The sequence below is a fragment of the Aristolochia californica genome, unplaced genomic scaffold, assembly GCF_029961685.1.
Source record: "Aristolochia californica isolate CCGP_79_NKW_82.1479 unplaced genomic scaffold, dmAriCali1.0.hap1 SCAF_13, whole genome shotgun sequence".
Taxonomy (NCBI): domain Eukaryota; kingdom Viridiplantae; phylum Streptophyta; class Magnoliopsida; order Piperales; family Aristolochiaceae; genus Aristolochia; species Aristolochia californica.
Window position 1 is genome coordinate 26,169,703 of NW_027181804.1, and position 27,524 is coordinate 26,197,226.

General features: G+C 36.4%; 3 protein-coding genes across 4 annotated transcripts; 1 reads left to right on the plus strand and 2 right to left on the minus strand.

The window, feature by feature from the left end:
• Nucleotides 1-1,166: 1,166 nt before the first annotated feature.
• LOC137948653 (septum site-determining protein minD homolog, chloroplastic) lies at nt 1,167-2,911 on the minus strand. The gene has a single exon (XM_068794767.1). The coding sequence runs from the start codon at nt 2,571-2,573 to the stop codon at nt 1,584-1,586; it is 990 nt and encodes a 329-aa protein (XP_068650868.1). The 5' UTR covers nt 2,574-2,911; the 3' UTR covers nt 1,167-1,583.
• Nucleotides 2,912-6,958: 4,047 nt separating this feature from the next.
• LOC137948688 (large ribosomal subunit protein uL5c) lies at nt 6,959-9,389 on the minus strand. The gene is made up of 3 exons (XM_068794824.1): nt 9,039-9,389; nt 8,343-8,543; nt 6,959-7,503 (listed from the first exon to the last, which is right to left on the minus strand). The coding sequence occupies exons 1-3, from the start codon at nt 9,318-9,320 to the stop codon at nt 7,168-7,170; spliced, it is 819 nt and encodes a 272-aa protein (XP_068650925.1). The 5' UTR covers nt 9,321-9,389; the 3' UTR covers nt 6,959-7,167.
• A 2,278-nt stretch (nt 9,390-11,667) lies between these two features.
• On the plus strand, nt 11,668-27,330 carry LOC137948001 (mitogen-activated protein kinase homolog MMK2-like). Of its 2 annotated transcripts, XM_068793892.1 has the most exons (9): nt 11,668-11,954; nt 12,169-12,390; nt 12,468-12,703; nt 22,292-22,421; nt 24,564-24,701; nt 25,535-25,867; nt 26,160-26,343; nt 26,440-26,623; nt 26,764-27,329. In XM_068793892.1, the coding sequence occupies exons 3-8, from the start codon at nt 12,534-12,536 to the stop codon at nt 26,610-26,612; spliced, it is 1,128 nt and encodes a 375-aa protein (XP_068649993.1). In that variant the 5' UTR covers nt 11,668-11,954; nt 12,169-12,390; nt 12,468-12,533; the 3' UTR covers nt 26,613-26,623; nt 26,764-27,329. The 2 variants fall into 2 exon arrangements, with proteins under 2 accessions (XP_068649993.1, XP_068649994.1); XM_068793893.1 differs by having other exon boundaries at nt 12,169-12,703; nt 26,775-27,330.
• Nucleotides 27,331-27,524: the final 194 nt, after the last annotated feature.

Consider the following 27,524-nt stretch of genomic DNA (forward strand, 5'->3'; position numbering starts at 1 on the left):
TGTTCAGTAGCATTGGCAAGTCTCCAATCTAAGGGTGGGCAATGCTAAAGGTCTCTAGCTAATGAATTAGTCATACTCTGAATTTTTGTTTCTTGAAGAACAACTAACTTGGCTTTGCAGTCCTCGAGCAGGTCACAGATGACTGCCTCCTTTCTAGTAAACCCAAATCCCCTTACATGTCAGGATACTATGATCATTTCTTACCCTTCTTTTGATCAACTAACTTAAAAGTTGTGCATTTTGTTTAAGCTGTAGAGGGTATTTTAGACATTGTCAATGACATGTACTTAAGAGAGATGGGAGACAATTTTTATCCTAGTTCTATTCTAGTGAACTGATGACATATGTTTGAAGCTCTCAGTTGATGTCTCTTCTCCAAAATATGATTTATCTTATTTTACAGAAACAATGAAAATGCACCTTCAGCAAAAGAATCAAGCTCTCTTAGTATGGAAATAACTAACATCATATAAAATAATTATTAACCACCACAGATTATTCAATTAGCCACGATTTATATTTCTTCTTCTTGGCATGGAAATTACAAATGTATGAGATCCCAATCTACCCAATCCTACTATTAACAGTTGATCCATTTTTGTTTTTTACATAAAAAGCATTTGAACCATCATTACAATAGAATGGCACAAAGGTTCTGGAGAAGACAGACATTCTATCCACTTAACATCCCAACCTCTACAACTTCCGAACAAAAGAGCAGCTATTATTCACTTACGCAAATGGACGATATTTTATCTCTTTAATTCTGGACAAAGAGTAACACAGAGAACAAGAGAAGGAAGCAAAACTTTCCATTTTATGCAGACAAGAATTTACCTATTCTTTTGGCCATTCTGGGAAACTTTTCTCAGTCTATAAGATACGCATGAGAGAATATTTTTTATTTATGTTCACTTCATGTCAATTAGCATTCCCAAGAAATTATACAAGATGGAAGAAAACATCACTCTCAAGTTGAGGGTTAACAGAATTCCAGGACAGCCATTTCTGCTTCCATATGCAGGAATATGGATATCTCTATCCACGAAATTCAGAATGAAAAAAATCAACTGGAGGGAACTTTCAGCAACAAGTCCCATTTCATGTATCAAAAAATATGCCTATCTAAATAGCAGTTCGGGATAGTTTTCCAGTACAATAGAATATGCATGAAAGTGAAATTTCTATTCATGTTTATTTTCACTTTTTGTGACCTTCATTACTTAAGATTGAAGCAAACATGCCACACTTCACACTGTAAACGGAAGAGACGAAGATTACAATTCCACAAGTCACCTACTCATTTACAATGCTGTTTACAATCTCCAAAATTCAAACACAAAGTACAAAACAGACGTGTCAACTTCACAAGCAATATGAATCAAGCACTAAAAGTCCATAAAAAGATGGTAAAGGTTTAAAAAGAAAAGGAGGAAAACAAAAGGATTAAAGCTCTAATTGAGAATATGACTAGGCAAAAATGCACCTTCTCTCTGTACATCTTAACAGAATATTGAATCCTATCCTCTCCGGCAACTCTGAAAAAAGTCCCTTCCCGAACAGTAGTCAAGCAGTGAAGATCTTTAGCCTCCGAAAAATGAGAAGAATCCACGCTTCTTCGGCTCCTCCTCAATCATAACGGCTTTCATACTATCCTGCTCCACCAGTCTCCAAGCCGCCTGTTCAAATGCCAACCCGGCCAAGGTAGGTGGCTTGTTCAGCACCAGTGGGAACCCTCTGTTTGTACTCCTAATAACTTCTGCATCCTCTGGAATCACACCCAATAGGGCCAGACCCAGCATCTCTTGCACATCCAAGACCGACATCATATCCTCCCCTCTAATCAAATCAGTTCGAACTCTATTAACAATCATCTTAATATCCTTAATCCCATCACACTCTAGTAAACCAGTAACCCGGTCCGCATCTCTCAGGGCCGTGATGTCCGGTGTGGTGACCAGTATGGCCTCGTTGGCCGGAGTAATGGCCGTGATGAAGCCAGCGTCAATACCTGCCGGACAATCTATGAGAATGAAATCCGGGGTGGTGGGACCAGACTTAAGGGAATCGACGATCCAGATGAGGGCTTTTCCTCCGAAGCCGAGAGGGAGCTTGGAACGGGGCTTGGAGATGCAGAGGAGCTGAAAATTGGACCAACGTTTGTCGCGGACAAGGGCCTGGTCGAGGCGGCAGTCACCGTTAAGAACGTCGATTGCGGTATAGTTGACGCGGTTCTCGAGTCCGAGGAGGAGGTCGAGGTTGCGAAGGCCGACGTCCGCGTCAACGGCGATAACGGAGAAGCCGAGACGAGCAAGGGAAAGGCCGATGTTCGCAGTGGTGGTGGTCTTACCAACGCCGCCTTTGCCAGAGGTGATAACTGCCACTCGAGGGGTAGGGCCTGCCAGCTCGGGTTTGCGATTCCATTGCAAAGCGCAGAGAGCAGGACTCGGGCGAGACGGCTTTTTGGCCCTGAAGTTCAGGGTTTTGAGCGGAAAGGGAGAGAAGAATGCGGATAAGAGGTAAGGAGAGGAAGAAGAGTTATGGGTGGGGTGGTGTAGCTGCAGAGAAGTCATGGATGCTCTGCAGTCTGCAGTGGGAGAGAGCAGAAGCGGAGGAGAACGGTTAAAGAGTAGCCAGGACTAGGAGCCCTTGATCCGACTTCCAAACCAGAGCAGGACTACAGACGGAGGAGGCCAAGGAGGCGCAATTGCAAACAGACGATTGCGATCTGATCGTTTACCGTACGGTCTGACAGATGACCCACCTCGAAATTTCACAGGATAACTCGCTCATCGAAGATTGCGATTCTTCTATCAAAGACAACGAAATGGTTATTTACTGATTCAGAGACAAAATACCCCCAGGATCGGTTTGGCACATCCCGAAAAGAGATGATAAAAGGCAACATAGAAATCTCCTTCCCTCCCTCTTTCGTCCATGAAAATTTTGATTTCTCTCATCCCCCTCTCTTGTTTTAGTTTCTTTTTCCACCCTCTTCTCTTTATCTCACTTGTTCTTCTTTCTTAAAAATTTCAAATTTCATACTCCTTCATTATCTAATTCTATCAACCCCCTCATTTTAACCATAAAAACTCTTTGTATAACATGTGTAATTGGCAATACTGTATGATGTTTTTCAGGCTATCCAAAGGTCTCTTGCAAGAATGGAAGTTAACTCAGTTTTACTCCAGAGACATTGTTGGTCAAGAGAAAAGCAATGGGAAGAACTAGTGGGAGCCATTTGTCTTGCCAATCTTCAGCCTCATCGGGAGATTATCAAAACACAAACTTTGAACTCCACTGCCATTGATGATATTTGTGCCACCATGCTCCAAATTCCAACCAAGTCACAAGAACTAAAAACAGAAATTGTTGAGTATCTTGTTACGTTTTCTCAAGGTGGTGGATAGTTCACTTTAGGGAGAGACAGAGGCAAAAATAGTGGTAGAGGCACAGGCTGAAGTTTTGGAGAAACCTCCAAAGATTTCCTCCTATTGTGGATTTAATAACCATTTGATTGAGAGTATTGGAAGATGGGCACTAGCCCACATGACCAAAGAAAACTCATATATCTATGAGTATTATAAGATGGGTCACACGACTACGAAAGGCACACATGATGGGTTCAAGCCCATAAAAAGTAGGATCCATCATGATTACCACGAGCTGGCATCCTTATCACATAAGTTGGAAGATAAAGAAAGACTCATAAATGCATATTTATCTTATAGTTATGTCCTAGAAGAGTTCTAGTTTGAGTTATGTTTATCTTTTATCTATATTGAGTTATTTAATTATGCTATGACTTATCTTTAAGTGTTAGAGTTTGAATGCAATTGGGACAAAGATAGTTTTATCGTAATTGGGCTCTACTATATGTACTCTGATTATAACATGTCAATTAAGTATTTTTTTTTCCATAAATTCAACAAAGAGGTGTTGGAAGCTGCATGAGAAGCTAGCTCACATGAATCAAGCATATGTTTTTTCAAAAAAACAAAAAAGGTGGCCCTTCACCACAAGAAGCCACTTAAGATCTCGTAGAAGAGGATTATGAAGTACTTCAAAAGTTGAAGCAAATGCTGGCCTCATCCTCTAATTCTCCTCTTGCTACTATTTTTGGTGTGGACTTTCTTGAATTCTTCCTTAAACCCATCACAACATGTGCCAAAGGATTTCAAGGTGGTTTCTCTCATGTTCATCTTTTGGACTTTTTTTTTAAACACTTGATATGCTTGTAAGTGCAAGTACAACAGAAAAACTCCTAGAAGGTTTGAGTATCCTCTAAACCGAATAGAAATAGAAGTACCTATTCTTGAGTCAATCTTTACATCTAAATTCTCCTTCTCCTATTTGTTCATCAAGTTCATTCTTAGTAAATGAGCCCCACAAACCTACAATTCATCGGATCTAGTACCAACTAATACAAATTTGGAATGGTTTGCATATAAAAAAATGAAGCGTTGCAAGATGAAAGGGGGAAATAGAGTGAAAAGTGGACAGTGAGTTAACTCGTGCCAACTTGAGAAGGTACCGATATCCTAAGTAATTTCTATGTGAATTTGGCTGCTTTGGAGAATTGTTAGCCTTCTTATTTTTTTGTTTTTCATGCTTCAAAAAGAAACTACTCTACTAAAGATTGAAGAAAAATCTATTACCGATCAATCATTAGATATGGTGATTGATCAATCAATAGTTTTATAGGCACCCACCAGCTCTGTAGTTGATGAATCATTCCATATATATTGATCGATCATTGTCTTGATTTAATGAAAGTTAGTAGAAACTAAGGCACTAGTAGATTAAATATGAATCATGATCATATAATGTACTGATAAGAATTCATAATAATATAGTAAAAATTATTATTAGTAATAATAATAATAATAATAATTCATTCTAAAAATTGTATAATAAAAATAACTTATTTCAACAGTAGTGATAGATAACTTATTGTAATTATAGTAAAGTAAATTAAATAATAATAATAATAATAATACATATTTATAATAATTAAAAGTATAAAAATAGTCGTCTTAAAATAATAATAACAATAACTTATATTAATAATATTTAAAATAATTATAAATGATCTAATATAATTATTACAAATATAACAATACTTATTCGTTTATTCATATTCAAGACAAAGTATATAACAGTATAAATTAGATTTTTTTAAATTAATATTTTTAAGTATTAGTTAGAAACAAAAAACTTTTCTATGTCAAAATTGAACTTTAAAACAATAGATAAAATATTGTGGAGAAGGAAAATTCACAGAAAAGCCACTTTTGGTTTAATTATTTAATAATATAGTCATTTTATATAAATACAATATATTAAAATTATTTAAATACATAATCTATAATGAAGGTTCAAATTTATTTCACTTAAATTAATTTGAAAATTTATATTATATAAATGCTTTATAAAAATACAAATAAAATAACTGTCAAAGTAAAATTTTATTTATTAATGACATTCATTGGCAAAAACTAATTTTCGCAAGAAAAGGGCTCTATTCTAGGTGGAATTATTCCATTGAAATTAAATTACTAAGCAAAAGAGTTTCCTATGGTTTGATGGAAAATAATTATTGACAATAACAAATTTTCCTAGAAGGGATTATTCTTCTAGTCATCCTCCAAAGCCTATGTGAGCTCTCTAGGGTTGAGAAATGGGGTTCATAACAACTCTCCCCTGGTTTGGCTTGAACCTTGTGTGCAAGGTTTACCTCAACTATAACCTTCTTTTTGAAGGTGTAGTAGGCCTTCTAAGACCTTCTAATGGATAGTACTTTTTTGTACTCATCAACTTCTTCTTCAAACTCTTCCATATGCTACTTAGGACTTGGATTATCTTCAAATCTTTTCTTTTATCTACACACATATCCCACCTTGCAAGTGTTATGTGTTTGGATATAATGTTAATTCTATATGCTATTTGTACTCCTAATTGTGGAACCTGTCTTATGGATTTCTCTTTACTCTCTATTTTGGTCGATTTCTTCTGTTGCTTCCATAAACGTTAACTTCGGTTGTTGAATCTCTATTCCATTCATCCTTGGCATTTTTTGAAGTCATTGTTTTTGTTCTTCACTCAAGTTCTTCATTGTTGTGACCATCCAAATTGAGATCACCCTTTTTCTCGCATCAAGGTTTTGAATTTTTACTCAGGTTTTCTTCACAATCGCACAATTGCTCAATCAATTGGCTGCCCAGTCCTTGAGTCATTTTCTTCATGATCTTCTATTGTTCAATGATGATTGATACACACCCAATCCCATAGGTTGTCTGCTATCTTGCTCATCTTATATAATTGGAGAGATTTGAAACTCTTACCCAAGCTGAAATACACTTTAGAGCATCTATTTTCACAATTGCAGGAATTTATGTCCTTGGGTTTTGATATGGGAATTTTGCTTTGAGAATCGCTTTTGTTGGCTTGACACACTTTAGTTGAGTGCCTTGTTCTCTACAATTGATCTTAGTCAAGACCTTTTGCTCTCTTGGTCATTCGAACAATTAAATTCATGTTGTTGGGATGGATAGCCTTTGCATCCCCAGCTACATTGGATGATCTTCTATGTATTCCAATGTTAGCCTAGACAATCTTCCCAAGAGCTTTCTCTCTCTTGTTCAGTCGAATCAAATGAAATGCTAATAAGTTGTTCAAACATTGTGCTTTCTGGTTTGAGCTATTTATGCTCTTTTTCAATAGGCCATTTGACACTTCATGATTACATTTCTATAACTTGGATTAGGTTTTTTTTTTACTATTCTCACTCAAAATTCACAATTAATTACTAGTTGTTTGTTATCATCAAAAGTAAGTTAAATGGAGATTTTGAAACCAACATTTCTTTCCCTCTAATATGATTTACCCATTCTGGCTCCGCCACTAATAGGTGTTATTCATATTTCACGTTTTACATCTTATGTTAACTGCAGAGGAAAGCAGGAAGAGAAAATTTCTCACTTTCAAAACATCAACCTAAACAAGCCTAAATATACAGAATTACATAAGCTTGCAACAAAGAAACATGATAATGATCTCATTGTGCAAAAGAAAAGACGTTTCCAACAAATTTCACCCTGCTTGAGTCGAAACTTAATAGTTTAAATGATCAAAAATAAAATTACATACTTGCTGGCTCCAGTAACATCACCTTCTTCCTTTAGATTTCGAGTCAAAGTGATGAGCCTTCTTTTTCTTCTTCCGCACCAAGACAGTTGGACCTCCACCCTCTCTAAAGGGCATCCCAAATAGAGCGAGAAGCCTCTGACCTTCTTTATCTGTCTTGGCAGTTGTGGTTATGCAGACATCCATTCCCCTGGGTTTACCCAGTGCATCATACCTAATCTCAGGAAACACACCCTGATCGCGCATACCAATGCTGTAGTTCCCGTGCCCATCAAAGCTGTTGGAGTTTACACCCTGGAAGTCTCTAGTCCGAGGAAGTCCCAAGTTGACAAGACGATCTAGGAAAGAGTACATCATCTGAATATAAAGAAACTGATATGTCAGATGACAGTCCCAAGGATATGAAAAAAAAACTCCATCGATACAGGAGGAATTAAGAATATGGTGACATTCTTTTGGCGTAATCACAGACTAGCCAAAGAGAATAGTTAGTATCAGAAGGAATCAGAAAAAGGTTTCTTGTGCCCATCAAAGCTGTTGGGGTTTACACCCTAAAGTCTCTAGTCCGAGGAAGTCCCAAGTTGACAAGACAATCTAGGAAAGAATACATCATCCGAATATAAAGAAACTGATATGTCAGATGACAGTCCCAAGGATATGAAAAAAAAACTCCATTGATAAAGGAGGAATTAAGAATATGGTGACACTCTTTCGGTGTAATCACAGACAAAGCCGAAGAGGAAGTTAGTATCAGAAGGAATCAGAAAAACGTTTGAGGCCCACACAAGTGCAGTTAGTTGTCTTCCCATGTAAAGATGTATTAGTCTAAGTCTCATTACATCCAGTAATCAGCAATTGCCTTTGAGAAGAAAAATAGTGCTCATTATTACAAGCTTATTCCAAAAATCTGCAACATTGCTGTTCTTAAAGTAGGTACATCAGGAATTAGACAAACTCATATCGAGTTAAGAACCTCCTCTCCCTAGTTCAAAATTTTCTGGAACATGGAAGCACCATCTGTAGTCTAATCTATCAACTTATATTTTACACTAAGGATTACAAAATGAGTAAGCAGGATTGAACTAGAACTTCGCACAGTGACTGAAATCAACATCCCTATTTACTGATATGATACTAAAGCATTTATAATCATATTATATAAAACGTAAAAATAAGAAAAGCAAGAGAATACTTACATTTCCTCTGAGGGTAACAGCTACTCCCACAGTTTGCCCCTCCCTAAGCTTGAAAGTAGCAATAGAATTCCTGGCCCGTGTTTTCACAGGCCTTTGCCCAGTAATTCTGGTCAAATCTTCTATGACAGCTTCCAAGCCCTTGGAATTCTGCTCAGCGTCCCCCATCCCACAGTTCACAACAATCTTCTCAATCTTTGGAACCTACGAAATTATAAGAGAATAAAAGGGTATCAGTTTGAATCGTGTCGAGAGGGGCAAGAAATTCTTAGAACTCTTCCAGGAAAAAAACTAGCCAGTTCCCGATGCTTAAGAAAAAAAAAAGATAGACTATAGAAGAGGCCAAACAAAACATTTAGCTTTGTTCGAAATTATCAGAAAAGAAATAGATAATATAAGCATTCGAATAGAAAAAATCTCACACAAAAGGTACACGAAATTTAGCAAAAAAAAAAAAAAACAAAAACAAAAAAGAAGAAGCACTTCTTACTCCTCGCGTGAGAGAATGCAAAGTTGATAATCACAAATTTACAAAAGCAGACCTTTATCTCCTTCAATTTCAGAGGTTATAAAGTAAAATTACAAATCATTTAGCAGGCAACAGGTAAATCATGATTTGCAATTTGCAGAGCCAACAGTCTCCAGGGAACACTAAAGCACGAGGGTCGACATAAAAAAGCAGCAGCGCGTTCAGTTCACCTCCAGAAAATTTTTGTAGGAGAACTCCTCTTTGAGCAGAGGAACGACCTTCTCCAAGTAAGTGGCTTTCAATCGATTAACCTTCTCCGCCTCTGTTTTCTCCACAAGAACTACTCCCGCCGATGCCTTGACCGACAAGCGTCTCAGGTTTACAGCATTTCGAACCACATTGGCTGAGGGTACAGACACACAGACGAAAGAAAGTCGACTTCCAAACGGTAGTGAAGAAGAAGACGATGAACACGAAGAAAGGAGAGGGGAAACCGTCGCTAGAGACGCCATTGAGATTAGATTGAGATCCCAGAGGCAGAGACGCCTTTCCTATCCTTTGAGAAGAGTAACTGACGAAAGTACCCACCGCCCATGGCTCTGAATCGGTCATCACATGATATTAGAGTTAGGTTTTGATGCAATTCAACCCGTAACAACATATCCTTAGTACAGCTTGTTCCTATATTGATATGCATAAAATGATTGTAACATTCTTAAATGAATTCACTTGATGAAATCTATTTTTTTGTAGTGTTTATATCAAATGTTTGATATTCAATTTGTAGTGGGTCATGTGTGGATCACTCGGTTCAAATACAATTTAACCTAGTTGCACCCATGGGAGAGCACTCATGTTAGTATTTAGAAAATTTTACTAAGCTCCTTAAAATTTTTACTAAGCACCCATGAGAGAGAACTCTCCATGGGATAGAGAGAGTACCCAAAACACAAACCTTAGAATGAAGTGAAAATTTGGGACCATATTGGTACAACAAACTTTGAGCAATAAAAAAAACTGATGGTTGAGGGTTTTTGTTTGTGGAAGTCGAGCAAAAACCACAATAATATTGATCTGTCATGCCCCACTTCGCAAGCCTTTCTACGGTCATAATCTTATCTCTAACACATAGCCATAAAAAAAAAGGCTAACTTCTCCTAGGGTTGGCCAAGTCCATATAAGCTTCCAAAAGAAGCCAATGGGCACCTCCTTCCGGTTCATGCTTGACTAGATGTTTAAGAGGTTCCCTTTTGGGGCAACTTCCATATGAATACACATAAGCAATGACAAAACAAGTAATAGCAAGCGAAGAGGCAGTTACTAGGAGCCTGGTGAATTGAACTCGTCAAATTGACTTAGATTTGAGAGGGGGTGGATTAGGTTTGAGGGTTGAAATTGTATCTTCTAAAGAATAGATTATCTTGACTCTGTAAACTAATAAGTTGAGTCGTCCATAAAAATATGACTCATTTGACTCCTTTGAATCAACCTTCGAATTAGGTGTTTTTTGTTGTAAAATTGTATATAATTATCACACTTAAATCAATACAAAATTGCTTATATTTTTTTTATGAAATCACTTCCTATTCTTCTCCACCAATAATGCCCTCTCTACAACAACAGTTCAATATCTTATATCTTCTACTTTAGGGGAGTCATCTCTCAATAACCCAACTTATATTTCACTAATTCCCATATGGTGGCATAGTATATTTAGCGATTGCATGCAATGTTATTAAAATTAAATCAGTCATCAAACCAATAGGATGGCCGCTTTTGATCTAACCCATTTTTTTTATTTCATTAGCTTTTGATACAATCTAATAATTTGATAAGCTTGTATGATTTTTTCATATAAGTGCTTGGTTTCTACTAACCAACCGGCTGGGTCATCCGATTTTAAGGTGAATCTTGGTTTTACCTAAATAAAAACCGAAAAATAGTTAACTTCCAGTTTAATTCGATTAAATCGCCTGTTCAATCTGATTTTGACAACAATGATAGTATCAGTTTGATTTATATAATTCATTAATATTTCTTAGTTAACTTCCTGACGTTATAATCGATAGAGATAAAGATAAATATAGTGATATCAATAAAGATAATGTTGATTTTAACAACAATGATAGTATCTGTTTAATTTATATAATTCATAAATATTTCTTAGTTAACTTCCTTACGTTATAATCGATAGAGATAAAGATATATATAGTGATATCGATAAAGATAATGATAACTAGTGTCAACTCAAACCTATATATGTATAATTTTATAAATAATACTTCAATAATAATCACGGTATTCTTTAGTCATATACTATCCGATCGATTAATAAGAACCCGTCGACCCTCACCAGAAATCTTTATGGGAAACAGCGTACGTCCCTGCAGCCGATTGCCGCCTCGAGAAAAAAAAAAAAAAAACAACTGCCCGCGACCTTATATTCGATAATAATGGCGCTGATGATGCTGAAATCAGCCTTCCGCATCATGGGTAAAGTTAGATAAATGTTAAGTTGCTTTCGTTCCAACATGAGGAACTTATATTAGATTGCTCTTCTGGTGAACAAAGCTGCGAAATTGCCCGAAGAATTTGGAAATCGAATTTATTGTTTGTGATGAATGTGTACAGTAGTGTAGAATCTAAATAAACTAGTGTTATCCTTCACAGGGTAGACGCTCAATTACCAGAAGATGAAGGAAAGAAATTGAACATTTTGATATGTGAAGATAATTTTACTTTCCTCTTGTTCCGGTCTACTCTTCGTAGACGACAGGTAACTGTTTCGGTCGTGTCTAAGGCTGCCACCTTCCATCACCCAGACAGCCATTCAAACTGTCAAATTTTCCTTCGGGCTTGGGAGAGAATCGAAAGCCTGCTTCTTACATAACGAAGACCTTCGTGTTGTTCGGCGAAATGTCTCACTGACAAACATTGATCAAGAAAAGGGATGAGAGGAGTGTTTGCTGGTCGAGAATGGTACACGCAGTGCTTCAAACAACAGATGACAAGTGGCCTTCAGACTCGAGCTTCCCTCTCGTGACAATGCTACCAACTCACGAAAAAGAAAAGGGTCACATACTCTCCCTGTGATCCTCATCTCCAACCAGCCTCAGCCCCTGCGCCATCGCCATTGCCAGCCCCAGGTGTGTCTTCCTCATAGTTTTGAGAAATTATCGGTAATCTAGAAATGCTTACTTGCAGCAGGGACCCGCCGCGGTTATTGAGCTAGTTATTGAGAAGTAATAGCAAGTGGGTACGTATGAAAAGAGACTGAAAGGATCTCGATACTGAACGTTGTTTTTTTTTATAAAATTTTTACTGTTCGTAATGAATTAAATAACTCTTGTTTGCGCACAGTGGAAGCTTCGTTGTCAATGTACAAACGAGCAACAGATAAAAGGAAAGAAGTAAGAAAACAATATAAAAACAAGAAGAAAGGTGGAGACAGCGACGGATACGAGTCCATACCACGGACTCTCGATGCCCTGACTCGTTTCATCTGCCCTTTCTTTCTTCAAACTTCTACCCTCCACCTTCCCAGAAGCGAACCGAAGACATTTCGAAAGCCGCTCAGCGAAAGTCAGTTGTTCTTTAAAAAAAAATTCTCTTCTCTTTTCGCTTTGCAAAAATCCCAATTTTTCTGCAAATCTTTTCAGCGCCGCCTGTGGTGAGTTCGGAATCCGCATCAGGACTTTCGGATATTCGGATTTCGACCTCTGCAAATGTCTGCAGAGTCGAGCTCGACCGCACCTGATGGTCATCATATCAGAGGAATTCCTACTCATGGCGGCCGTTATGTCCAGTATAATGTCTATGGGAATCTCTTTGAGGTCTCCAAGAAGTATGTCCCGCCGATTCGACCTGTCGGCAGAGGTGCTTACGGCATTGTATGGTGAGGATTTGAAACTCTTGTCCTTGTTTTCTTTTGTTTGGTTTCTGTGTTTATGTTTTTTGTGAATTAGATTCTGTGGTTCGCACATATTAGTTTTTTGAGAGCCTTTTCTTATTTGATTCTTGATTGCATGTCTATGAAACAGGCATTGCCTCATACAATTTGAATTCCATGGTTTCAACCTTTAACATGGAAGACCTTTGTGTGTGTTACAGTTCCTTTTGCTTGGGCATCCTTTGAGTTGCTTCTATGAACATTGATCTCCAAAGACGGTTCTTTTTTCCATCGTTATCTTTTTATATTCTACATCAGTTTTCCGACTGTTAAACGCTTTATTTTGTGGAATCCTTTTTCTTTTTCTTTTTGGTTTATTGGGTGTTTATACTGATTAATGGTCTATAATTTTCTTGTGGGAGTTTTTTTTTTTTTTTCGTGATTTAACTTCTGTACTGAGAGCATCAGCATGGGGCTTTCATACTGCTCTGGTGATGATCATAAAGGAAACTATTTCGATATCCACTATCATATTTTATTGTATGTTAGAATTATGTTTTTGTCATTGCTATTGGACGTTCCAGAATAGAAAATTGCTTGGAAAAAAATATGGAACTATTATGTTTATATCTTAATTCAGATTGATTCAACTGGGTTTCATGGATTAAATATGAAGCCAGAATTTGAGCTTGTAAATCAGAAAATCTTCTATAGCCATTATGAACCTTGCAACCATCCACTCTTTTGCCTTTACTACACCTAAACCTCTGGAAAATGTCAGGTTTGTGGTGAATATACAATTTTCTTGACCATTTATTTGTCTTCCCATGTCCCTCAGTGAATTTACTTGCTTTCCCTCTGAATATTGAGTTACTTGCTTGGTTACATAAATGTTCTTTTTTCAGATATTTTTCCTTTCCTATATTTTTGGAAGGATGATGGTCAAAGGGCATATTCTGAAAGAACAAGAGAATGGGAGGGGGGAAGAAGATAAATTGATCCACCCCCCCCTCTTGTTGCAAACAATGTTTTTATATGATACTTTATTTAGCTAAACATGCTCATGAGCAATATCATTTCTGCCCTCTTAAAATGCAACAAACTGTGACAGTGACAAATTCCTCAAAGTTGTGCAAGCGATGAAGAGAAGAGACAATATGAAGACAAGAGAATTAGATATATACTCTCATTTGAAAAATGTAGGAAACTTTTTCTACAGAAAATAGCTCAAAACAGAACAAAACTTAATGCTATTAAAAAAAATTGCATAAAGATCATCTACAATGTGCAATAACTGCGTTGTTTAAACTTTGTAGTTCTAGTTAGCATCCTTCATTAAGCACATGATATACCCAAATTCTAATCTAAACATTTATTCTGTAGATGGACCCTATTTGCAAACAAAAATCAGCAACTTTTTATTCATGATTTGAGGGTCATGTATCCAATTTCTAGATAAAAGTGTTGGGAATTCAGGATCGATTGAAATCCCAAGATTTCTGTGAATAACAGTAATTGTAGGGTCTGATTTATATGTCTAATTATAGGAGATTAGCTTTGAATTAGTAGATAATAATTTCCTGATTTCTAGAGATTAGAGTCAGATTTGTATTAGCTGTAAATTAGATTTGTATTCCTGATTTCCTAGAATAGCAATACCTTGCTGTATAAAGTCCCTGTATCCAATCAGTTCAACATGAATAAAATTTTCAGAATTTTCTTCATGATATCAGAGCTTTAGGCTATTTTCTGGGATAAAAAACCTCATCACACAGGCCTTCATTGTCAAGACCATACAACTGTTTCTACCTTTTTTTTAGTTAAAAAAACAGAGTATTGTTTGCACATTTGCAGTTCAGCCTTCACCAAATCTTCAGTCTTCATAGCCCTTTATCCAACGTTTTTCACCTGGTCTTCATCACCATTCTTTTCCCTTTAATTTCTTTTTCAAAAGGATTTCAACATGTCTTCCACAACAGAGAAAACTCCTACTGCTCAATCCCTCACTACTGCCCAATCCAAAGAGGTGCCACTCAATCAAACAACAGGAGAATTACAAAATATTAAATCCGCCTACAGATTGAATGACAAAAATTATATGAAGTGGTCTCAAGTGGTTCAGATCTTTCTAAAAGGGAAGGGAAAATTGAGTCATCTCCTTGATACAGGGCCCAAGAAGGGAGATCCGAGATTTGATGCTTGGGATGAAGAAGACTCCATGGTCATGTCTTGGCTACGGAATTCCATGCTGCTAGAAATCAGTGATATGTTTATGTTTCTACCAACGTCTAAAGAAATATGGAAGCTGCACAACAAACTTATTCTAGGTAAGGCATGCTCGAGTCTTTGAGATTAAAACTAAAATCTGCCACTAAACAAGGAGATCGCTTAGTCACGGAGTATGCCAATCTCTTGAAGAATCTATGGCAAGATATGGACGATTATCGGTATATTGAGATGAAGTACAATGATGATGTAGCTGCGTTAAGGAATTTCATTGAAAAGGATTGAGTTTATGATTTTCTTGCTGGTTTAAATGTTGAGTTTGATCAGGTGAGAATTCAGATATTGGGAAAAAAAGATTTAGGGATGAAGTGTAGCGATCATACAACTGCGTTAAAGAATTTCATTGAAAAGGATCAAGTTTATAATTTTCTCACTGGTTTAAATGTTGAGTTTGATCAGTGAGAATCCAGATATCGGGAAAAAAGGAATTTAGGGATGAAGTGCAGCGATGATGCAACTGCGTTAAAGAATTTCATTGAAAAGGATCGAGTTTATGATTTTCTTGCTGGTTTAAATGTTGAGTTTGATCAGTGAGAATTCAGATATTGAGAAAAAAAGGATTTAACTTCATTGAATGAGACCATCTCCATTATCAACGCTGAAGAAGATCGAAGGGGAGTAATGTTTTACCCTCAATTGGTTGAAGGATCAACAATGTTAATTGGAAAAATCAATGATGAGAAACCAAAGTTTAATATTGGAAAAACATTGGCCTCTTCAGAAGTTGGGAGAATGGAGTCTTGCCCCTCAAATAAGGATAACCTCTAGTGCACCTATTGCAAAAAACCTCGTCATACCAAGGAGCAATGCTGGAAGCTTCATGGAAAACCACAATGTTCTCAGTGGAATAGAGGACCTAGAAGTGGAACACAGTGAAACCAAGTGAATATGACTCAATCTAGGGAAGACAGGTCACATGATGCTGTAAATTCCAGTAATGGAGAGCATAATGAATTCAACAAAGAAGACATTGGAAGGTTGAGATCACTCCTTAATTCATTAGAAAAGTCTACATGTATCCTGTTCCTTGGCAAATTCGGGTAAGCTTCATTCCTTATATGTTTTAAGTGCCTCTACTTCAGATTTTTCAAACTCCTGGGTCATTGTCTCCGGGGAAACTGATCATATGACTCATTCTTCACACAAATTTCTCACATATCATCCCTGCCCTAGCAACGGAAAAATAGCCATTGCTGATGGATCCCTTGGCCACTGTTGCAGGCCAGGGAGACATTGTTCTAAGTCCTTCCATGATCCTTAAAAAAATGTTACATGTACCTAAGTTATCTACAAATCTTGTGTCTATTCATCAACTTACTAAAGATCTAAATTGCAGCGTGGTGTTTTCTCGTATTTCTTGTATATTTCAGGACCAAGTTATGAGGAGGACGATTGGACACGCTAAGGTAAGACATCGTCTTTATTACCTAGTGGCCAAGTAAACGATGGGGACAAATCACCTCTCTCGTTTCTGTCCAGCAACTCTCATATAAAGACCAAATTTGGCTTCATCATCTTAGACTTGGACACCCTTCCTTATCCTTAGTGTCATGTTTCCATCTTTGTTTTAAGAATGTTATTGTAAACGATTTTCACTATGATATTTGTGAATTCGCTAAACACCAATGTGTTTCCTTTCTTTTGAGTAATAAAAGAACTACAGTTCTTTTTTCTTTGATTCACAGTGATATTTGGTCCATCTCGAGTTCCCAACATTTCAGGGGCTCGTTGGTTTGTCTCGTTCATAGATGATTGCACTCGGTATTTTCTAAAAAAAAAATCTGATATTGGCAGATTTTTTCCTATTTTTCATACAATGGGCAAAATTGAATTCAATGCTGGAATTAAGAGGTTGAGGAGAGAGAATGCTAGAGACTACTTTAATTAAATTTTGTCTCCATACTTTTAAAAAGAGGGAATTATTCATGAATTTTCATGTGTTGACACCCCCCAACAAAATGGGGCTGCCGAAAGAAAAAATGGTCATCTTTTAGCCTTTGTTTGTGCTTTTTTGTTCCAAAAGAATGTTCCAAAAACCTTTTAGGGGGAAGCTGTCCTCATCGCGGCTTAGCTAATAAATCGTATCCCTTCTCGAGTCCTTTATTTCAAAAGTCCAATGAAGGTGTTCTCTCGGTATTTTCTAGATTTCAATGTCTCAACTAAGTTAGCTCCTAAGGTTTTTGGATGTGTCTCATTTGTTCATATTCACTCTCATGGCCGGAGCAAGCTAGATCCTAGAGCTATCTAGTGTGTCTTCATAGGATATTCAACTACTCAGAAAGGGTACAAGTGCTACAATCCTACCACTTGTAAAACTTATGTTTCTGCCGATGTTACATTTGCTGCACAAAAAAGTCATTTTTCTTGCCCTTATCTTCAGGGGGGAGACATTATCTATGGAAGATAAAGATTTGTTTTTGAGAGAACCATCCATGTTAGTCAAAACATCTCTCATGCATACTAAACCCACTCCTGAAACTAAACTCACTTCTGAACCCATTTTTGAAGCCGAGCCTATTGAATCATTCTTAATCTTTCTGAATAACCATCAAGGCCAATAAACCCTATACTCACAAAGCCACTACAGGTTTACTCAAGAAGGATAAAGCCGTGATTAATCCTGTGTAAGTTCAAGAAACCAAATCGTCACTTAGGAATGAGGTAAGTCCTTTTGCTGGGGTATCACCTATTGTTCTTGATTTGGATCTGCCCATAGCCACGAGAACGGGTGTTAGAAAGTGCACACAACATCCTTTATCCCATTTTGTGTCCTTTGAAAAATTATCAACCTCACACAAAAGCTTTCTAACTCATCTAAACACTATAGCCATCCCACAAACCTTATCTGAGGCACTTGGCAAAGAGGAATGGAAGCATGCAATGAGAGTAGAAATTGAGGCCTTGGAGAAGAATAAAACATGGGAACTAGTGGAATTACCAATGGGAAAGAGACTGATGGGGTGCAAATGGGTTTTCATAGTGACGTATAAGTCGGATGGATCCTTTGAGAAGTATAAGCCGAGACTCATAGCCAAGGGATATACATAGACCTATAGGTAGATTATCAGGAGACGTTTGCACTAGTGGCAAAGATGAACATAGTAAGGGTATTGTTATCTCTAACAACAAACTATGATTAGACTTTACAACAGTTCAATGTGAAGAATGCTTTTTTACATGAAGATCTATAGGAGGAAAGCTATATAAAATTTCCACCTGGTTTTGGCATAAATCTAGGTAAAAACAAAGTGTGTAAACTGAAAAAGGCCTTGTATAGGCTCAAACAATCTCCTCAGGCATGGTTTGGAAGATTTACTAAAGCAATTTTGAATATGAAGTACAAGCAGAGCCAGGGTGATCATACATTGTTTATCAAGTATTCGGCTTCAGGTGAATTCATGACATTGATAGTTTATGTGGATGATATTATAGTAACTAGGAATGATCCAGATGAAAAAGAAGCTCTTTGGAAGTATTTAGCGAAAGAATTCGAAATAAAGGATCTTGGAAAATTAAAGTACTTAGGAATAGTAGTAGCTCGATCCAAGGAACGAATCTTTGTTTCACAGCAAAAATATGTTCTTGATCTGCTAGAAGAAAGAGGTAAACTCTATTACTGACCAGACATGCCTATTGAACCAAATCATAAACTAGGAGAGTCTATGGAAGGAGAACCAGCTGACAAAGGCATGTACCAACAACTTGTTGGGAGGCCAATCTATTTGCCACACACGCAGCCTGACATCGCATACACAGTGAGTGTAGTGAGTCAGTTCATGCAAAACCCTAAGGATGTCCATCTCCATGAAGTATACCAAATTTTACAATATTTGAAAGGCAACATGGGAAAAAGGATTCTCTTCAGAAAGGGCACAAGTATGGAACTAGAAGCATACAAAGATGCTGATTATGCCGGCTTTATTACTGACAAAAGATCAACGTTTGGGTATTGTACCTTTTTTGGTGGAAATTTGGTAACCTAGAGGAGTAAGAAACAACCGGTTGTAGCGAGATCTAGTGCATAAGCAGAGTTTTGATTGATGGCACAAGGTATTTGTATGTTGTTATGACTCAAGATTACCCTAGAAGACTTGAAGATTAAATGGGAGACCCCAACGAAGCTTTGTTGTGACAATAAGTCCAATCAACATAGCTCATAATCCAATTCAGCATGACAGAACTAAGCATGTGGAAGTTGACAGACATTTCATAAAGGGAAAACTTGATAGCGGATTGATTTGCACTCCCTACGTTTCTATAGAGGGCCAATTAGCAGATATCTTAACTAAAGGATTAACGTGTTCAACATTTCAGAGGATTGTGAGCAAGCTAGGGATGGAAAATATCTACTCCCCAGCTTGAGGGGGAGTGTTGGGAATTTGGGATTGATTGAAATCCAAAAATTTCTATGAATAGCAGTAATTGTATGGTCAGATTTGTATTAGCTGTAAATTAGATTTGTATTCCTGATTTCCTGGAATAGTAATACTTTGTTGTATAATTTCAAAACTTTCTTAAAAAAGCCTATGTTTTATGCAAGAGATTGACATAGAAAAACTCCAGTGAACTGTCTTACATGTGTGTTAATGTATTTCTATCTGGTCCTTATAAATTGGCTGCAAACCTCTTGCAATAGACCTTCAAGGGTGCCTTCTTGTCCGCATCAGTGTCGTTGTTTAATTCCCAACAAACCCGAGCTTTATTGGACACCTGTGAAATGATATTTCGATAATCCTTTGAACTCAAGAAGGAGAACTCTATGAAATGATATTATTGCTTTTGATGTTGACTATGGATCAAAATTCTGTAGGCTTGAGATATGGCTGTGACACAAATACTAAGTATGCTCCAAATTGTTACTTAATACATTGATTAGAGGCATCCAACAAACTTTTTGTAGTCTCAGTCTTCATATAATATTCTTCTTTTTGATCACTGGCTTGGATTGAGTTGTCCCATTTTAGGGTTGGCAAGCACAAAAACACTTAAAAATTTCTGTTGACTAATCTAAAAGCTTCTTTTTTGGGGGACTACTAGTTGAAAAACTGAGTGGAGGTTCTTGAAATTTTGGAGAAGAAAGTAATTCCTTGATTGATGTAAATTGAGTACATTGGGTCTCTATTTATAATAGAGATAATGCATAAAATCTGAGTTAAATTAAATTACCCTTATCTAAGTTACACCCAAAGTACAACTCTTAAAAGATAAATCCGGCAATATCTAAACAACTGTAACAAAGTAGAAGTCTAATAATACTAGAATTCCTCCTTGGCTGAACCTTCTTCCCATTAGACTCTTTTGCATGAGAATCATGTAAGACTCTTTCATATTTATTCTTCAACGCTCCTCCTCAAGTTGAAATTTGTAACTTGAGCTTAAAAAAAAAAAAATCTTGATCTTCAAACTTGGACTCTAAATTTCTTTGGCTGAAATTTTTTTCATCTTGTTCTCCTCTTTACCTAAATATTTTGGTCACATTAAATTGACCAAATTAAAAACCTCTCTTGTACTTCTTCTTCTACTTCTCCCACTCAAATTGGGATAAAAAGGACATAAAGACCCAGTTTGGACAAAACATAATGGGAGAAGAAAAATAGCTCCTTACCGAATGACAAAGCTCCATACACCAATCAAGAAATGTCGAAGTTTGAACAAACTCAGCTCAATTGCAAAGGAGGAAAAAAAACCCAATTTTAAGGTACAAAAAAAGAGACTAAGTATTTAAGGGTTGCTCAGAAAAAATCACCATTTGGGTGAATAAAAAGACTGACTCACACTAGATGTTGGGCACACTCTTGTTCTTTGCAAGTAGTGGGTCTATTGGCATTGCTCTGAAGTGATGAAAAATAATGAAAAATTGAAGAAATACTAGAGGTTTTACATGAACTCAAAGATATAAGTAAAAGAAAAAATTAGTGATACTCATACTTCAGATGGAAAGAGACACACAATGCAACACTCGTACTTCCAAATAAGAAGGAGGTACTCATCAAATCAATAGATTAATGAGTGTGACCAATCTTGACACCAAAAAAATATAAAACAACTTAGAAGACCAACAAAAAGGATTCATGTTGGTAAAAACTTGCACTAGAGTTTAAAAACAAAATAGGAGACTCAAGACTTGGGCAAAACAAAACTAGCAACTCAAAAGAGAGAAGGAAAAATTGGCTTAAAATTCTGATTTCTGCAGGCAACAGGCTGCTAACATGACCTTTGATTTCCGATGTTGATATCTCTCTTTGGAAACATTGGATTGAGAAATGATATGCTGGGTTAGAAAATAGACTCACAGATCTATCTTTTGAGATATAATTCTGTATATAAATTTTCTTGATGGTACAAAATGTCTCGAAAAGTGAAGCTTATAGTTGTTACACAAATAATTTTGATTGCCTGACCATTGCTGCTTCAAATGCCGATTTCTCTTTTTAGAAAAGTCTAATCAACAAACTTTTCTTTATGTTGAAAACTAGACTCATAGATTTTTCAGATAATATATATTTTGCAATACGGAAAGAACGTTATGAAGGTGAAAAATCCAAGGGAAAAATCGGTGCTGGAAAAGAAGAAGACTAAAGGGAAAAGAAAAGAAAAGAAAACTAATAGAGATGATAGATAAAAAACGAAACTCATTGTCTTTGAGGGTTGATGGAGTTACAAAACCTGCTTCGTTACCATGTTGAGATAAATAGAGAGAATAAATAGAATCTAAGTTAAATTAAACTATTCATATCCCAGTTATACCAAAAGTACAACTCTTAAAAGATAAGTTCTACAACAATTAAACAATTCTAACAAAGTAGAAGTCTAATAGTACTAAAATTCCTCCTTGGTTAATCCTTCTTCCCATGTAACTATTTTGAATGAGAGTCATGTAAGACTTCCATATTTTGTTCTTCAACAGAGGCCAACAAATTTTTTCAGCTCTTCTAAAATTCCTCCTTGGTTAATCCTTCTTGCCATGTAACTATTTTGAATGAGAGTCATGTAAGACTTCCATATTTTGTTCTTCAACAGAGGCCAACAAATTTTTTCAGCTCTTCCATGAGCATTCATGTTGCCAATGTATAAGCCCATCACTTATTATATTTGGAAGATAGAGCATTTCATAGGATCTGGTAACTCAACCTAAACCAAGTTGATGTGTCAATGCAATTATCATTTCATGGGCCTAACTGTGAAATGTTCCTACTATCTCTTGACATGTTATCTGTTTTTCTCAAAGAGGCTCCTTTTCTTACACCATCTGAATGTTAGGTTTTTCATTCTTTTATTTTTCATTGTTTTCTCTGTTTGGATCCACAGTGCTGCAATGAATTCGGAAACACATGAAGAAGTTGCTATCAAGAAGATTGGTAATGCGTTTGATAACAGAATTGATGCCAAAAGGACTTTAAGAGAAATTAAGCTTCTGCGCCACATGGATCATGAAAATGTGAGTTTCATTTCTCTGTCTTTTTCTTATCATTTGTAATGATCAGTTTAGATGACACTATTCCAGTTGCTGTAGAATAGATTTAACATTCTTTCATCTTTTCAGTTACTTTTTTGAGAAGTTAACATTCGTTCATCTATTCAGTTACTTTTTTAAGAAGTTACTGGATCTTAGTTGTGTTAGTGAGAACTATTGGCATATTCACTTTTCTTTTATGTAATTTGCTCCTGGTGAGATGATTGCTGTTCATATTTGAGTTAGAGTTACAGCTTCTCCTTTGACAAGGTTCTTTGAGGTTATTTTGGATTATTGCATCTGAATAAAGATTAATAATGTGAAAACAGTCAATTTGTTTTTGTGTGTTATTTAGATTGATGGGATTGGATCTTTACTCCCACTCAATATTTTTTATCTCTCCTGACAACTCTCCTAGGTCAGAGAGGTTTGGTATCAGTGCAACCATTAATAAATGAAGATTATCAAGGACAGTTTCATCTGAGCTAATATTCAAAAGAGCTTGTTTTTCAGGAGTGCAAAAATAGTTTTATGAGCTGGATGTAGCCGATTTCTGTACAAGCAAATTTGAAGGATAAAAATATTTCTTTATTGGAATTGTTTTCTGGTACTTCCACTCTCTCTATAGATGAAAGAAAATTAATAGACAGACCTATTAAATGTTGTATCTGGGGATTTCAAGACATAACATTGCATTGGGGGGTTCATAAAAATGTGTTATGGTGAGCTCTTGAAGCAGTGATGCCACTGTAGGCATCCCTATAAAATATCATACATTTATCTAAATTATATTCGTGATACATCATCAATAGAAGTTGTACTCCATTGAACTTTCATATGTTAATGTTAGGCAAAATATTGGTCTTTTTCTTGACATTATCCATGCGTTATTCTGCTATGCCATCTTGTAATTCTTATACAGCAAATCTGAAATATCAATTTCTTGTTAAGTTTATGTGGAGCTAACACTGTGACCAAGGTGAAATGTGCTTAATATCTATGTGATGTTGCTTTATAGATTGGAAAGACATGGGATTACCACTTCGTAATTTCCTATTAGCTGCGAGTTGGACTTTGTAACAAAGAAGTGTAATGAAGAAGCCAAGATTGAGATTTGTGAAATGAATTAGGTCCTAGCTTGTGTATTGGTCTATCATCATGGTGTTCATTCTCAATCAAATGAATTTTTTTTTTTTAAATGAATCAAATGAAAATATTAAAACATTTTATGTTTTTTTAATGCTTCTTCTCTTCTGCGTCTGACTTTTCTTTCCTTCTTACATTCAAGTAAGACTGTGGATTGAGTAGTATATTCTCCTCTACAGGGTTTTTTTTTACTCACCTACATTTTTCCTTTCTCTTCTCATCCTTGCCTACTTTCCCAGAAAAGTCTCATTCCCCGAATGTGGTCCAGAATATTTATGAGGCAAAATAAGGACTTCAATATAGGAAACTATGGAAGTTGGCCCTTGGAATTTGGAACCAGACTTAGGAGAGGGAGGTTTTGTCTGATGGAGACGACTGCTTTTATGATCTTAAGAAAATGAAGTGTGTATTACTTGAAGAATGGATGCTTATCTGGTTGCTGGAAACCAGTTTCCAAAAAATGTTGCAACTTTTTTCTAGTCCTTGTGAATCAGGTGTGAGAGGGTCAATTATCTTGTTGATTAAACCAATCTTTATGTTCTTTTCTTTCATTCAATCTTTTATTCAAGATTTCTATATCCAAAGAGTGACAAAATCTTTCACTTATTTGATATTATTCAATGGTTTTCATCGGGTCAAGAATCATCTTGATTGGGATTGTCTTGGGCCAGTAATGGACACACAAACTCTGATTCAGATTTAAGAACTGGTATGGAAACTCCTTCATTTTATAAAAATAGGTGTGGAAACTATTTTGTTGTTCTCAAACACACACAAAAAAAAAGACCTGGAAACTTTTTTGGCAGGAAAATTTTCAGTTGTTAATTTTTACAAGCTTAGGTTCTATTGATATTCATACATGGTGATGGACAAACTGAATATTCATATTCTAATTCCTATTCCTCATTGTCATTAAAGAAAGATGAATTTTGCTTGGTAATTTTTTATTAATGTTGCCTGTTCTTTTGTTTGCTTGTACAGGTTATTACTATGAAAGACATCATTCGCCCTCCAAGGAGGGAGAACTTCAATGATGTTTACATTGTTTATGAATTAATGGATACAGATCTTCATCAGATAATTCGTTCCAGCCAACCCTTAACTGATGATCATTGCCAGGTTTGCTAGCTAAAATTCATTTGTGCATGTTGTTTAGTTCACCGAGAGCTCGATCCTCTGGACAGTTTTGCTTGATGATGCAGATTGTTTTTACATTTTTGGGCATAGTCAAATGAACTTCCACATCAGCATCTGTAACTCTTGTTATTGTCTTAATGTCTAAATTGTAATTAAACTTTTTTTTCTTTTTTCTTTTGAAAAGACATGGATTTTCCCTCAACTAAACTATGAAACATATAAAAAGGTTGCAAATAGCACGATTCATATGGATTTATGAATATAAAGGTGGCAAGATGTTGGACTACAGGATTTTTATCGAATATGTTGCTCGAACATTTTATATATGTAGCTGTACATTTAATCGATTAGTCTTGCATTTAAAATGAACAGAAAATCCTTACATTTTGATGCATTATTATTAAAAGCGCAATGTAATTTGCAAATGTATCTATATGACCATTCAAGAACATTGTATCTAATAGACAAACTTTTACAGTTGTATATTTCTGGTTGCTCATTAAGTGAATGGGGTCACTGATTTTTTTTTCTAAATCATTGCTCCATGGACTATATGGCTAGAATTGTCTGATTGGTGATATTTGTACACAACGTCACACCTAGAATTAGTTGACTTTTTCGTCACCTGCATGTGTGCTGTACAAATGGATCACTTAAACACCAAGTTGTTTCTGAGATACATTTGGTACAAACTACTTTAATTTGTCAAAGAAGAAAATCGAGACTGATCCCTAAGTGTATGTCAAACAAAAAGCTCAATTAATCAAAGGAAAACCAACCACTTGGTTGAAACTAATATCTACTTTGATATGCAGTACTTTCTTTACCAACTATTGCGAGGTCTAAAGTACGTGCATTCAGCAAATGTATTGCATCGGGATCTTAAACCCAGCAATTTACTTTTAAATGCGAATTGTGACCTAAAGATTGGAGATTTTGGGCTTGCACGAACGACTTCTGAAACTGATTTTATGACCGAGTATGTGGTAACCCGTTGGTACCGAGCACCAGAGCTGCTTTTGAATTGTACAGAGTACACTGCTGCAATTGACATCTGGTCCGTGGGATGCATACTAGGTGAAATCATGACCAGAGAACCTCTCTTTCCAGGAAAGGACTATGTTCATCAGCTGAGGCTTATTACAGAGGTGAGACTTTTAAAATCTTTTGGTTTTAATTTTTAGTTATATTATGATCTAATTTTAACATAAGATCGATATCTTCACCATGCTTTACGTTTGATATTGAGGTGTCAAATACGTCTATTTATGTAAAGCTAAAGGTGGGGGGGGGGTCAAAGACCATAGGGGTGCTTCACTTGTTTAAAAGAGTAATCGAGAAAAAGAGGAAATAATATCTTGTCTTGGAAGTCCTCTCTGTTCACTATGTATGATGGAAGTCAAAGATTCATTTTTATTTTTATTTTTTTCTTTGTGAAAGCTGCTAGGCTCACCTGATGATTCTAGTCTGGGGTTTCTCCGAAGTGATAATGCCCGGAGATATGTTCGACAACTTCCACAATACCCAAAGAAAAACTTTTCTCTGAGATTTCCCAATGGGTCTCCGGCAGCTGTTGATTTGTTGGAGAAAATGCTTGTCTTTGATCCCAGCAGGCGTATTACTGGTGTGCATTTCAATATCCTTAATTCAACTTCTAAATTCTTTTTGTTTAAAAAATTCCAATCATAGTTTGTTCATTTGATCTCTTTCTTACTTGCAGTTGATGAAGCTTTATGTCACCCTTACCTACGATCACTTCATGACATTAATGATGAGCCTGTTTGCCGAGTCCCATTTAGCTTTGACTTCGAACAACCATCATTCACAGAAGAAAATATTAAGGAGCTCATTTGGAGAGAGACTGTTAAATTCAACCCAGACCCAGTTCACTAGGAGCAGATCCAGTAAGTGATATTGCTGCAAGAAAACGCTTAGTATTTGCTTGTGCCTCTTTGGTACTCTAGTGTGAAAAATTTCGGTTTGCGCTTCATGAGTTTGTTTCTATTCCTTTCTAATACCCTTCTACAACTCTCTCATTGTGAAGTCCTGCTGTAGGGTTTGACTAGATTGGTTGGAATCATCTTGGTCAGTGATATATCTTGTTAGTGACCACTCAATAACAATTTGTGATTGATCCATGTAAAAGGCCAGTTCTCAAAAGCAGAAGGTTGCATCAGAAGTTGAAAGAAGCTTCAGAAATTTCCCTGAGGGGTGAGGGGGTGGGGGACATGTATAAAGTTGTAACGCTTCTCTTTACCGTGGTGTATTTCGAATGTACTACTCAAAGTTGAAAAGGAGAATTTGTCATATCTCAGTGGCATCATTTGCCATGGCAGAACTCTTTTGTTATGTTGTAATAACTACAGTTTCTCCAGTAGACCAACGATAAGAACCTATCTAATAGTGGAAATTTACTTTTGGGTGACCCACTGATTGATACTTGGTAACGTGGTTTGTGGGAAATAAAGTATGTTTTGTCGTCTGGATTTCATTTGGTCCAAAATTAAATAAATGGTGGTCAAGTTCCTGTTAAAATCTTGAAGAAGGTAAACTGGGAGTTCAGATTTGCTATGGTGTGCTCTGTGCTCTGTTTAAGTTGAATTCAGGTTTATTTCCGGCTAAGACAACGATCAAAGGATCTATTAACTTGTTTTCCAGGCAACTCTGTAAAGAAATCTGAAGTTCATGGAATCCAAAGCAAATGGCGGCCTGACCTGGGAGATCTGGCGAGCCCAGCCAATGAAGCTCTGTTGTCCAGGATGAGGGCCAGAATGCAGTTAAAATGAGGAACACTTTGAATGACAT